The sequence below is a fragment of the Melanotaenia boesemani genome, chromosome 14 (genome assembly GCF_017639745.1).
Source record: "Melanotaenia boesemani isolate fMelBoe1 chromosome 14, fMelBoe1.pri, whole genome shotgun sequence".
Lineage (NCBI taxonomy): Eukaryota > Metazoa > Chordata > Actinopteri > Atheriniformes > Melanotaeniidae > Melanotaenia > Melanotaenia boesemani.
In genome coordinates, this window is record NC_055695.1 from 562,414 (window position 1) to 575,444 (window position 13,031).

General features: G+C 39.8%; 1 protein-coding gene across 6 annotated transcripts in view; it reads left to right on the forward strand.

The window, feature by feature from the left end:
* The window catches only part of nfia (nuclear factor I/A), a 158,539-nt gene that overhangs the window by 144,686 nt on the left and 822 nt on the right, over positions 1-13,031 (forward strand). For all 6 annotated transcript variants that reach the window (XM_042005890.1, XM_042005889.1, XM_042005893.1 and 3 more), the window contains one exon: positions 409-497. In XM_042005890.1, coding sequence (XP_041861824.1) covers positions 409-497 — 89 coding nt within the window. The remainder of the gene's footprint in view (positions 1-408; positions 498-13,031) is intronic.

The window sequence follows — 13,031 nt, forward strand, 5'->3', positions numbered from 1 at the left end:
ATCCCATCTTTCTTCGGATTTATCCCGAGCAGCTTTGTGTTGGGATTACATCAGACTCCAGATTCCTGGCAGGAACGCATACAGTCGGAGCCAAAATGTGTAATCTCCCCGACAACAGGATGTGTTATACTTGGAGACATGTTGGTGTTCACATATTCGTCATGGCTTCCACCCAGACTCTTTTCAGGCAGTTCTGATCCATCAGCAGCATCCGGCTGGCTGTGCTGTGTTTTAGAACCAGGCTAACAGTTTCCCTCCACTTCCAGTCCTTGTGCATGTTCTGTCAGATTCTTTGGACATAGTGTTTAACTCTGTGTTAATGACTTTTTGTGTGTGTGTGTGTGTGTGTGTGTGTGTGTGTGTGTCTGCCTGTGCGTGCGTACGTACACATGCCTGTGTGTCGTGCAGCGTACTCCACCCCCACCACATCTCCAGCCCAGCGGTTTGTCAGCGTCGGACCACGAGACCCCAGCTTTAACATCCCTCAGCAACCTCAGGTAATTCAAGCACCTGATCTCCGGCTGCTCCTGGGCCCTACCGCATTGCAACCTGTGTCTGCTGGTCTGTTTTTACTGGTTAAGGTGGTTTAGCTCAACCCCTATGAAATTGTGATGGCAGAGGAAGGGATATAATAACACACGTGATGCATGTCCTGGCAGTTTTAATGAGACCAAACGCAGACGTGATGATGATGATGGTGATATTTGCAGGATGTTTATTCAGGTTTTGAACCTCAGTAGGTGGTCCACATGACACGAAGATCATCTAAACGGTGTTTAGGAACAGGAGAATAAACACACCTAGATGTGGACACACTTTACTCTTTCCTAAGATTACTTTATCCGTTCCTAAAATTACGTTACTCATTCCTAGTATTACTTTACTCATTCCTATGATTACTTTACTCATTCCAAGGATTACTTTACTCATTCCTAGGATTACTTTACTCATTCCTATTCTTACTTTACTCATTCCAAGGATTACTTTACTCATTCCAAGGATTACTTTACTCATTCCTAGGATTACTTTACTCATTCCAAGGATTACTTTACTCATTCCAAGGATTACTTTACTCATTCCTAGGATTACTTTACTCATTCCTATGATTACTTTACTCATTCCAAGGATTACTTTACTCATTCCTATGATTACTTTACTCATTCCAAGGATTACTTTACTCATTCCTATAATTACTTTACTCATTCCAAGGATTACTTTACTCATTCCTATGATTACTTTACTCATTCCAAGGATTACTTTACTCATTCCTAGGATTACTTTACTCATTCCTAAGATTACTTTACTCATTCCCAAGATTACGTTACTCATTCCTAGTATTACTTTACTCATTCCTAGTATTACTTTACTCATTCCTATGATTACTTTACTTATTCCAAGGATTACTTTACTCATTCCTAGGATTACTTTACTCATTCCTATTATTACTTTACTCATTCCAAGGATTACTTTACTCATTCCTATGATTACTTTACTCATTCCTAGGATTACTTTACTCATTCCTATGATTACTTTACTCATTCCAAGGATTACTTTACTCATTCCTAGGATTACTTTACTCATTCCTATGATTACTTTACTCATTCCTAGGATTACTTTACTCATTCCTATGATTACTTTACTCATTCCTAGGATTACTTTACTCATTCCTATGATTACTTTACTCATTCCTATGATTACTTTACTCATTCCAAGGATTACTTTACTCATTCCTAGGATTACTTTACTCATTCCTATGATTACTTTACTCATTCCTAGGATTACTTTACTCATTCCTATGATTACTTCACTCATTCCTAGGATTACTTTACTCATTCCTAGGATTACTTTACTCATTCCTAAGATTACTTTACTCATTCCTAGGATTACTTTACTCATTCCTAGGATTACTTTACTCATTCCTAAGATTACTTTACTCATTCCTAGGATTACTTTACTCATTCCTAGGATTACTTTACTCATTCCTAAGATTACTTTACTCATTCCTAGGATTACTTTACTCATTCCTATAATTACTTTACTTATTCCCAGGATTACTTTAATCATTCCTAAGATTATTTTACTCATTCCTAGGATTACTTTACTCATTCCTATGATTACTTTACTCATTCCTAGTATTACTTTATTCATTCTTAAGATTACGTTACTCATTCTTAAGATTACTTTACTCATTCCTATGATTACTTTACTCATTCCAAGGATTACTTTACTCATTCCTAGGATTACTTTACTCATTCCTATGATTACTTTACTCATTCCTAGGATTACTTTACTCATTCCTAAGATTACTTTACTCATTCCTAGGATTACTTTACTCATTCCTATGATTACTTTACTTATTCCCAGGATTACTTTAATCATTCCTAAGATTACTTTACTCATTCCTATGATTACTTTACTTATTCCCAGGATTACTTTAATCATTCCTAAGATTACTTTACTCATTCCTAGGATTACTTTACTCATTCCTATGATTACTTTACTCATTTCTAGTATTACGTTACTCATTCCTAGGCTTACTTTATTCATTCCTAAGATTACTTTACTCATTCTTAAGATTACTTTTCTCATTTTTGGGATTACTTTCCTCATTCCTAAGATTACTTCACTCGTTCCTAAGATTACTTTACTCATTCCTAGGATTACTTTACTCATTCCTATGATTACTTTACTCATTCCTAGGATTACTTTACTCATTCCTAGGATTACTTTACTCATTCCTATGATTCCTTTACTCATTCCAAGGATTACTTTACTCATTCCTAGGATTACTTTACTCATTCCTAAGATTACTTTACTCATTCACAAGATTATGTTACTCATTCCTAGTATTACTTTACTCATTCCTAGTATTACTTTACTCATTCCTAGTATTACTTTACTCATTCCTATGATTACTTTACTTATTCCAAGGATTACTTTACTCATTCCTAGGATTACTTTACTCATTCCTATGATTACTTTACTCGTTCCAAGGATTACTTTACTCATTCCTAGGATTACTTTACTCATTCCTATGATTACTTTACTTATTCCAAGGATTACCTTACTCATTCCTAGGATTACTTTACTCATTCCTATGATTACTTTACTCGTTCCAAGGATTACTTTACTCGTTCCAAGGATTACTTTACTCATTCCTAGGATTACTTTACTCATTCCTATGATTACTTTACTCATTACTAGGATTACTTTACTCATTCCTAAGATTACTTTACTCATTCCTAGGATTACTTTACTCATTCCTAGGATTACTTTACTCATTCCTAGGATTACTTTACTCATTCCTAAGATTACTTTACTCATTCCTAGGATTACTTTACTCATTCCTATGATTACTTTACTTATTCCCAGGATTACTTTAATCATTCCTAAGATTACTTTACTCATTCCTAGGATTACTTTACTCATTCCTATGATTACTTTACTCATTCCTAGTATTACGTTACTCATTCCTAGGATTACTTTATTCATTCCTAAGATTACGTTACTCATTCTTAAGATTACTTTTCTCATTCTTGGGATTACTTTCCTCATTCCTAAGATTACTTCACTCATTCCTAAGATTACTTTACTCATTCCTAGGATTACTTTACTCATTCCTAGGATTACTTTACTCATTCCTAGGATTACTTTACTCATTCCTATGATTACTTTATTTATTCCCAGGATTACTTTAATCATTCCTAAGATTACTTTACTCATTCCTATGATTACTTTACTCATTCCTAGGATTACTTTACTCATTCCTATGATTACTTTACTCATTCCAAGGATTACTTTACTCATTCCTAGGATTACTTTACTCATTCCTATGATTACTTTACTCATTCCAAGGATTACTTTACTCATTCCTATGATTACTTTACTCATTCCAAGGATTACTTTACTCATTCCTAGGATTACTTTACTCATTCCTAAGATTACTTTACTCATTCCCAAGATTACGTTACTCATTCCTAGTATTACTTTACTCATTCCTAGTATTACTTTACTCATTCCTAGTATTACTTTACTCATTCCTATGATTACTTTACTTATTCCAAGGATTACTTTACTCATTCCTAGGATTACTTTACTCATTCCTATTATTACTTTACTCATTCCAAGGATTACTTTACTCATTCCTAGGATTACTTTACTCATTCCTACGATTACTTTACTAATTCCTAGGATTACTTTACTCATTCCAAGGATTACTTTACTCATTCCTAGGATTACTTTACTCATTCCTATGATTACTTTACTCATTCCAAGGATTACTTTACTCATTCCTAGGATTACTTTACTCATTCCTATGATTACTTTACTCATTCCTAGGATTACTTTCCTCATTCCTAGGATTACTTTACTCATTCCTAAGATTACTTTACTCATTCCTAAGATTACTTTACTCATTCCTAGGATTACTTTACTCATTCCTAAGATTACTTTACTCATTCCTAGGATTACTTTACTCATTCCTATGATTACTTTACTTATTCCCAGGATTACTTTAATCATTCCTAAGATTACTTTACTCATTCCTAGGATTACTTTACTCATTCCTATGATTACTTTACTCATTCCTAGTATTAGGTTACTCATTCCTAGGATTACTTTATTCATTCTTAAGATTACGTTACTCATTCTTAAGATTACTATTCTCATTCTTGGGATTACTTTCCTCATTCCTAAGATTACTTCACTCGTTCCTAAGATTACTTTACTCATTCCTAGGATTACTTTACTCATTCCTAGGATTACTTTACTCATTCCTATGATTACTTTACTCATTCCTAGGATTACTTTACTCATTCCTAAGATTACTTTACTCATTCCCAAGATTACGTTACTCATTCCTAGTATTACTTTACTCATTCCTAGTATTACTTTACTCATTCCTAGTATTACTTTACTCATTCCTATGATTACATTCCTATGATTACTTTACTCATTCCAAGGATTACTTTACTCATTCCTAGGATTACTTTACTCATTCCTATGATTACTTTACTCATTCCTAGGATTACTTTACTCATTCCTAAGATTACTCATTCCTAGGATTACTTTACTCATTCCTATGATTACTTTACTTATTCCCAGGATTACTTTAATCATTCCTAAGATTACTTTACTCATTCCTAGGATTACTTTACTCATTCCTATGATTACTTTACTCATTCCTAGTATTACGTTACTCATTCCTAGGATTACTTTATTCATTCCTAAGATTACGTTACTCATTCTTAAGATTACTTTTCTCATTCTTGGGATTACTTTCCTCATTCCTAAGATTACTTCACTCGTTCCTAAGATTACTTTACTCATTCCTAGGATTACTTTACTCATTCCTATGATTACTTTACTCATTCCTAGGATTACTTTACTCATTCCTAGGATTACTTTACTCATTCCTATGATTACTTTACTCATTCCAAGGATTACTTTACTCATTCCTAGGATTACTTTACTCATTCCTAAGATTACTTTACTCATTCCCAAGATTATGTTACTCATTCCTAGTATTACTTTACTCATTCCTAGTATTACTTTACTCATTCCTAGTATTACTTTACTCATTCCTAGTATTACTTTACTTATTCCAAGGATTACTTTACTCATTCCTAGGATTACTTTACTCATTCCTATGATTACTTTACACATTCCAAGGATTACTTTACTCATTCCTAGGATTACTTTACTCATTCCTAAGATTACTTTACTCATTCCTAGGATTGCTTTACTCATTCCTATGATTACTTTACTCATTCCAAGGATTACTTTACTCATTCCTAGGATTACTTTACTCATTCCTATGATTACTTTACTCATTCCAAGGATTACTTTACTCATTCCTAGGATTACTTTACTCATTCCTATGATTACTTTACTCATTCCTATGATTACTTTACTCATTCCTAGGATTACTTTACTCATTCCTAGGATTACTTTACTCATTCCTAAGATTACTTTCCTCATTCCTAGGATTACTTTACTCATTCCTATGATTACTTTACTCATTCCTAGTATTACGTTACTCATTCCTAGGATTACTTTATTCATTCCTAAGATTACGTTACTCATTCTTAAGATTACTTTTCTCATTCTTGGGATTACTTTCCTCATTCCTAAGATTACTTCATTCGTTCCTAAGATTACTTTACTCATTCCTAGGATTACTTTACTCATTCCTAGGATTACTTTACTCATTCCTAGGATTACTTTACTCATTCCTATGATTACTTTATTTATTCCCAGGATTACTTTAATCATTCCTAAGATTACTTTACTCATTCCTAGGATTACTTTCCTCATTCCTATGATTACTTTACTCATTCCTAGTATTACGTTACTCATTCCTAGGATTACTTTATTCATTCCTAAGATTACTTTACTCATTCCTCATAAGGAAACTTTACTGAAAAGAAACATGGACATTTAGATCTCTAATATTTACTGCAGACCTGGAGGTCAGTGAATGCATCTTTCACTGTTCATACTAATGGTTGTGTGTGTTCAAGTCAGGGTCTGTTAACCAGCTGATTGATGAAGAGTGTAATGACTTGACTTTAAGCCCCCCCCCCCCCACACACACACACACACACAGATGACAATGTAGTGGGAGTCCTGTGTTGAAAATTGGTCCAGGTGCATGAAACAGAACCAATAGTTTATTCTTCCTCCGTTTCTGTGGAACAAAGCTGGATCTGGTCTAAAGAGGATCTGGTATGCTCAGGATCTGGATCCTGGAGAAGGACTGTGAACATTTATCGTCTCTAAGTGGGGACAAACTGACTTGTTGAACAGATACTTTACACTTCCAGATACTTTCTGGAAATATTTTGGATAAATTTCTGTAACATTCAGAGTATTTCTGGGAGTTAAAAAAAATGAGGAGACTTAAAGATGGATTCATTGGGAAAGTTGGAATATTTGTCCTGGTTTTATCAGGATTTAAATCAGATTAATCAGATTTAAAACTGGAGTCAGGATCAGGTTTAGGTTCAGGTTTTGGTGGATTTAAGGTTCGTGATGAGTGAAAAGGCCGGGATCAGGGGCGCGAAGCTCTCAGCAAATGATTTCAACTCAATGGGCCAGTTGCTCTAACAATTTAATCTGGATAAAAGCTATCCAGATTTAGGAATCCCCTTTTTGGGTATGATGGATCACGTAATGCAGCTTACTTTTACCCCAGTTGTTCAAAGAAAAGTAGGATTGGATCACCCTGATCCAAAATCCAAAATTTTTTTTTGACTTGATGCTTGGAAATTCCCACATTTCTGTACAACTGAAACGCACCATTAGTGAAGCACACAAACGTGGGACTCGCAATGTGCGCTGCAATGACATGAATCCTGTTTTACCGGCGATGTTTGCCACCTAACGGCCATGGTGACCAGTGAGACAGCCTGAGCATGTGTGGTGGAAGGAGTTGGCGGTGATAGTTGGCATCGTGGGTCAGCCTGGGGGTTACCTTGACAACAGGCCAGAAAGACTGTCCAGTTCCAACCCTATCTCATTCAAACCAAGTCAAGTTCCACTCCCTTCCAGTTCAAAGTCAGTCCAGATCCAACGCAGTCCCCCTTTCTACTTCACCAGTTTCTCACTATCTCTTTGTCTCTTGCTAGTCCTGAGTCAGCACTTTACACACACACACACAAACACACACACACCCACACACTCGGTGTGGGTGTGCGTGTGTGTGTGTGTGTGTGCGTGTGAACTTCACCTTGAGGACTGTGTCTAAACACACACACAAGCAGACGACCACACACCTGAAGGGGAAACCACCCTTACTGCAACGTCTGCTCCTCGAACCAAGTTGCACACACACGTATTGATCCGGCCATCTGTGTGTGTGTGCGTGTGTGTGTGTGTGTGTGTGTGTGTGTGTGTGTGTGTGTGTGTGTGTTATTTTGGGCGGTGAAAACCAGGATTGTGTTTCTGTAAACTTCATCCAGAGACCAGGAATGAGAAAAACTGAAATGGATTTTTTCCTTTAAACTGGTTCTGTTTGGCACACGTGCACAGTTTTTAAACTCCACACGTGCACACCAGCTGCTTCAGGTCCAAACAGAAACCAATGTCCACCATCGATCAATAATCAATGATCTGCTGTCTTTATGGAACGGGTCTGTGAAGTCCACGTCCTCTCAGCGGAAACCTAGAAACTCTTTTATCACTTTAATCAGAAAAATTTGAAAAAAAATATATTTTCAAGATGTTTTTCAGTTTTTACATTTCTGGTGTTTTCAGGTTAAAAGAAGAAAAAAAACTTTATGGATCTTTTTATTATTGGTTCTGATGATCAGCAAGATTTCAGATAATATTTCCTCGCTGAGTTCAGGGGCGGTGCGTTCGGGTGCTGTCTGTCTGCCCGGACGTCTTCGCGCCGAGTTCAGGGGCAGTGTGTAATTTCATTTTAACTCTTTAATGGGTCCTACCTGATCCAGTTTCTGAGACCTGCTTCATTACTTCATGGTGGAGACTTTGTTTCTCTGTTTATACAAGCTGAGACTGGCCTCTGCCCCCTGGTGGACGCCTCTTGAACTGCAACAACTCTGATAATCACAGTGTTGAATGAAGCGTGAATCGAAATGATTTTTATTTTTTTACATTTTGTTTAAGGGCCAAATAGAAACTTCAGATTTAAAAAATGAACCCCAGACGTAGTCCCAGAAAGCTGATCATCTGATATCATTCAATTCAGTTTTATTTATACAGCACCAATTTACAACAAATTCATGTCAAGGCAGCACATAATCAGTTCAAACCGATTCACTGTGATCCAATTAGAACACATTAGTCCAATTTATAATAACCAACTAGGAAATAATAGAAAAACACATTTAACGAGAAGATTCAGACTTTATTCAAGCAAAATCTTAAGTAAAATAATTACAGTTATTAAAATTTCCTGAAATAAGAAACATTTCCTGGTTTTAGACACGTGAGGAACACCTTCAAAAGTTTTACGTAACCATCCTTTACATAAACGCCTCCACATAATAATCCTGCTGGAGCTTCTTTCACTGGAGAAAACATCTAAATACAAGATGATTCTTCTAAATTTACAAATCAGCTATTAACAATTTTCTTTCTTGAAGTGAGACAAAGAATTTAAAGTAAATAGTGTGAGCAGGTTAAATTGTTTTCCTGAATATTTTACAGGGTTAAAGTCGGAGTTAAATGTCTTTGTTGATGTTAAGCGCTTGTTTTTGAGTGAATTGATCTTGAAAGAAGCTCAAATTTGGTGTGAAAGATAAACTCTGAACCCGAGTCTCAGTGATTTAACCGCATATGTTTATAGTAATGTAGAAAGAAATAAAGGACATGATTAACAATCAACATGATCGGAAAGCTTGCTGGTCTGAATACGAGCTCATAAGACTCAGTTAGATGGACATTTCTTGCATTGTTGCCATGGAAACCAGTGGATCACATCAAATCTGGATTTCCAGTCAATCAAAGACGATAATCAGATTTTTGGTGTGCATGTAAATGGGAATGTGCAGAGTGGACCAGCTGGAGGATGATCCAGAACATCGTCCCTCTGCTGGTTGCTGGTTGAAAGCCGAGGTTAAACTCTAACCAGACGCCAGCATCAGATCGGACGGCAGCGTCCAGCTGGAGCCGAGCAGCCAGTGGCAAAGTTTGGAAAATGGGGAGAACCAGCAGACTGATGGATTCAAATCTGTCCATCCCTCTGTGAGATGAGAATCTCCGTCAACATCACACACACACCGGTTGTCAGCATCACACACACACCGGCTGTCTGGCCTGCCGGAGTTTCATCCTCGGAGTCTTCTCAGGACAGAGGGAGGAGCTGCAGTGCAGGGGGGCGAGAGACACCGGCTCACACAGGGGAGAGAGAGCCAGCTAGAAAAGTCCCAGCGTCAGCAAGTTGTATTGATTAAAAACTAACCTTCCAGTCTTCTCCTCTATCACCACACACGCGCATGTGCACGCTCACACAGCTGAATCAGAAGCAGAGAAACCTGCAGCGCACACACAGGAAGAAGAAACCGTTCACCCTCGTCTTTTATTTAAACTTTCACCTTCTACACTGAAAACACATTTTCTAAATTGTGCGTAAATTTTTTAAGTGTGTATGTCGGTGTGTGTGTGTGTGTGTGTGTGTGTGTGTGTGTGTGAACGGCGGCGGGACAGGGAGGAGAAAGTGATCCAGAGACTAAAGACTGAAGTGATGTCAAGTGGTGGGGGGGATGCGGTTGCCTTGACCATGGTGGTCACGTCCCAGGCCGTCTGGTTGTCCGTAGCAACCAGACATGATGTAACGAAACATGAAGTCGAACTTGGCGGGCAGTGAGGAAGAGGAGGGAGAGGCTCAGCGTACCTTTAGCGATCGATTTGACCTCATAACTTCGTTGTTTGAGATCTAAAAGCTGAGACGTGGACTCCATCCTGCTGTGTTCAAGCCCCATCAGCACCCCCTAGTGACAGAATATTACAGTTGCAACACCAGACAGATTAAGATGAAGATGTTCCTGCTGATCACTTCCACACGACTTCCACTGGAAGCCACATCGCGATTCATCATCAGACGGCTGTGATTGTTAAACGGTTATTAGCATGTTTTTTTCCAGTGGTATGACTCAGCCGTCGTGGTGAAGAAGGAGCTGAGCCAAAAGACAAAGCTCTCGATTTACCGGTCGATCTACGTTCCTACCCTCACCGATGGCCATGAGCTGTGGGTAGTGACCGAAAGAACGAGATCGCGAGTACAAGCGGCCGAAATGAGTTTCCTCCGCAGGGTGGCCGGGCTCTCCCTTAGAGATAGGGTGAGAAGCTCGGTGATCCGGGAGGGGCTCAGAGTAGAGTCGCTGCTCCTCCACATCGAGAGGAGCCAGATGAGGTGGCTCTTCCATCTGGTTAGGATGCCTCCTGGACGCCTCCCTGGTGAGGTGTTCTGGGCACATCCCACTGGAAAGAGGCCCCGGGGAAGACCTAGGACACGCTGGACGAACTACATCTCTCGGCTGGCCTGGGAACGCCTCGGGATTCGTCCGGATGAGCTGGTGAATGTGGCTGGGGAGAGGGAAGTCTGGGTTTCCCTGCTTAGGCAGCTGCCCCCGCGACTCCGGATAAGCGGCAGAAGATGGATGGATGGACGGACGGACGGATGGACGGGCTGCTGTCCCTGCGGAAACATCGCGGCTTCTCACGTTTGTGGTGACAAACACCGAAGAAGAAAACTGAGAGCTTGGTTTGCAGGCAGACCAGAGTTCGTCCATCCACACCGTGCCAAACAAAGCCAAAGTTCCTGCACTCGCTGGCGGATCATGCCGAGGGTGTCGTCGCTTTCATGTCTGCTACATGCATGCTGCTGACGGTCCGAGTGCCAACTGCTTTTTCCTCAGCAATGTGTTATGAATCAACCTCGTCCCGATGACGCCTGTTTTCTGCATCCTGACCAAAATGGCCAAATAAATTAGGTTTATTATCATGACTACACGGACTGATGTAGAATTCTGTGGCCTCGTTTCTAAATCTGGCGTAGGAACAGAAACCAGCGTACGCCAGTTCTGGCCAACTTCTGGGATTTATAAAGACCAGACTCGGTGGGAGAACGTCTCTACCTCCACGGCTACTCTGACCTGCCGTACGCACAAAATCTGGAGGAACTGCGACGCCAACAGTCCAGAATAAAACCAGAGATGATGTGAAACCTGAGACGTTCGTTCACGATCTCATATTACCTTTCACACCACGTTAGATATTAAAGCTGTTTGCAGACACCAATAAAGATCTTCTCTGGAGGAGAACAGGAAACACTAAGATGCAGTTTGCAGCAACGTCCTGTTTCCCCGATGGAATCGCTGCTGGTGATGCTCTGAAGCTGCAGGAAGAACCAGGCGGATGTAGAGGCTGGTCTGGGTCCATTCTAAGACCCAGCAGAGCGGGACCAGACTAGAGGCTGGAGGTCTAGAAGTGATGTAACCTGCACCTGCAGGACTTTCTCTGAGGACACAGCTGCTGTGGTGCTGGGTGGAGTCTCTGGCCTCACCCTCTCCACCCACAGCTGGAGCCCTGCCCACGCAGCTGGAACACCAGGAACTATAAAGAAATATTATTTAACATTAAATAAACTGCTACCAGTCTCAGGCGTATCTGTATGTTCATTTTCTAGATGAAAACAAAGGAATAAATGAGCTGATCCTCTTCTCTGGTGTCTTCTTCTGACACGGCGTTGACAGCGTCTCCACCTGCTGCCCTCCTCCACCTTTCTGACTTGATGATGACCACGCCGTCCCCACCAGATAAAACCTGTTCTAGTTTTCATAACGTGGTCCATCAGGATCTCCGTCTCACATTCCAAAGAATTCCACATCTTCCCTCTTTTTCCCTCCTGAGCTGTCATGGAAATGATGTGATGAATTGTCAGGATTCAGCAAACTGGACCACAATAATTGTCAGAACTGATGATTGGGTGATAAAAGGTTTTTATTGTAAAGATGAGAGTATATCCAGGGGAGCCAAGTCTGGTCTCACAGTCCACTAGCCTGAGAGGGTAGGAGAACCAAGGTGAGATTAAGCGTGATCAGGCGGGAATGTGTAAGATGATGCTCACGTACCAGCAGAGGAGATGGAAGCCGGCCGGGAGGTTTTCAGGAACTGAGATGGCAGCAATGGGGCTCCGCTGGGGCTGTGGAAACTGCTGAACCAAAAACAGTGAGTTGGGTCTGATAGTGGCAAGAACTGAATTATCCACACTGGATAAATCCTCCGGAAAGATCCAGATAAATCCTCCAGATATTCCAGAAGGGAGAGAGACAGGTTCCGTAATCCAAATCCAAATCCTGGGAACAGTCCAAGGGTCAGGGTACCAGCAGAATCAATAACAGACAGAGTTACCAGACAGGGGGCAGAATCAGGATATCCAGGTCAAAAACGGGTCGAAGATCAGAGAACAGGTTGGCAGGCAGGAGATCAGGGCTTGAAACGTGCAGGGTTAAACCGAGACCATCTGGCAGGGAGGAGTTGTCACAGGCTGGTATTTAAGGTGCATA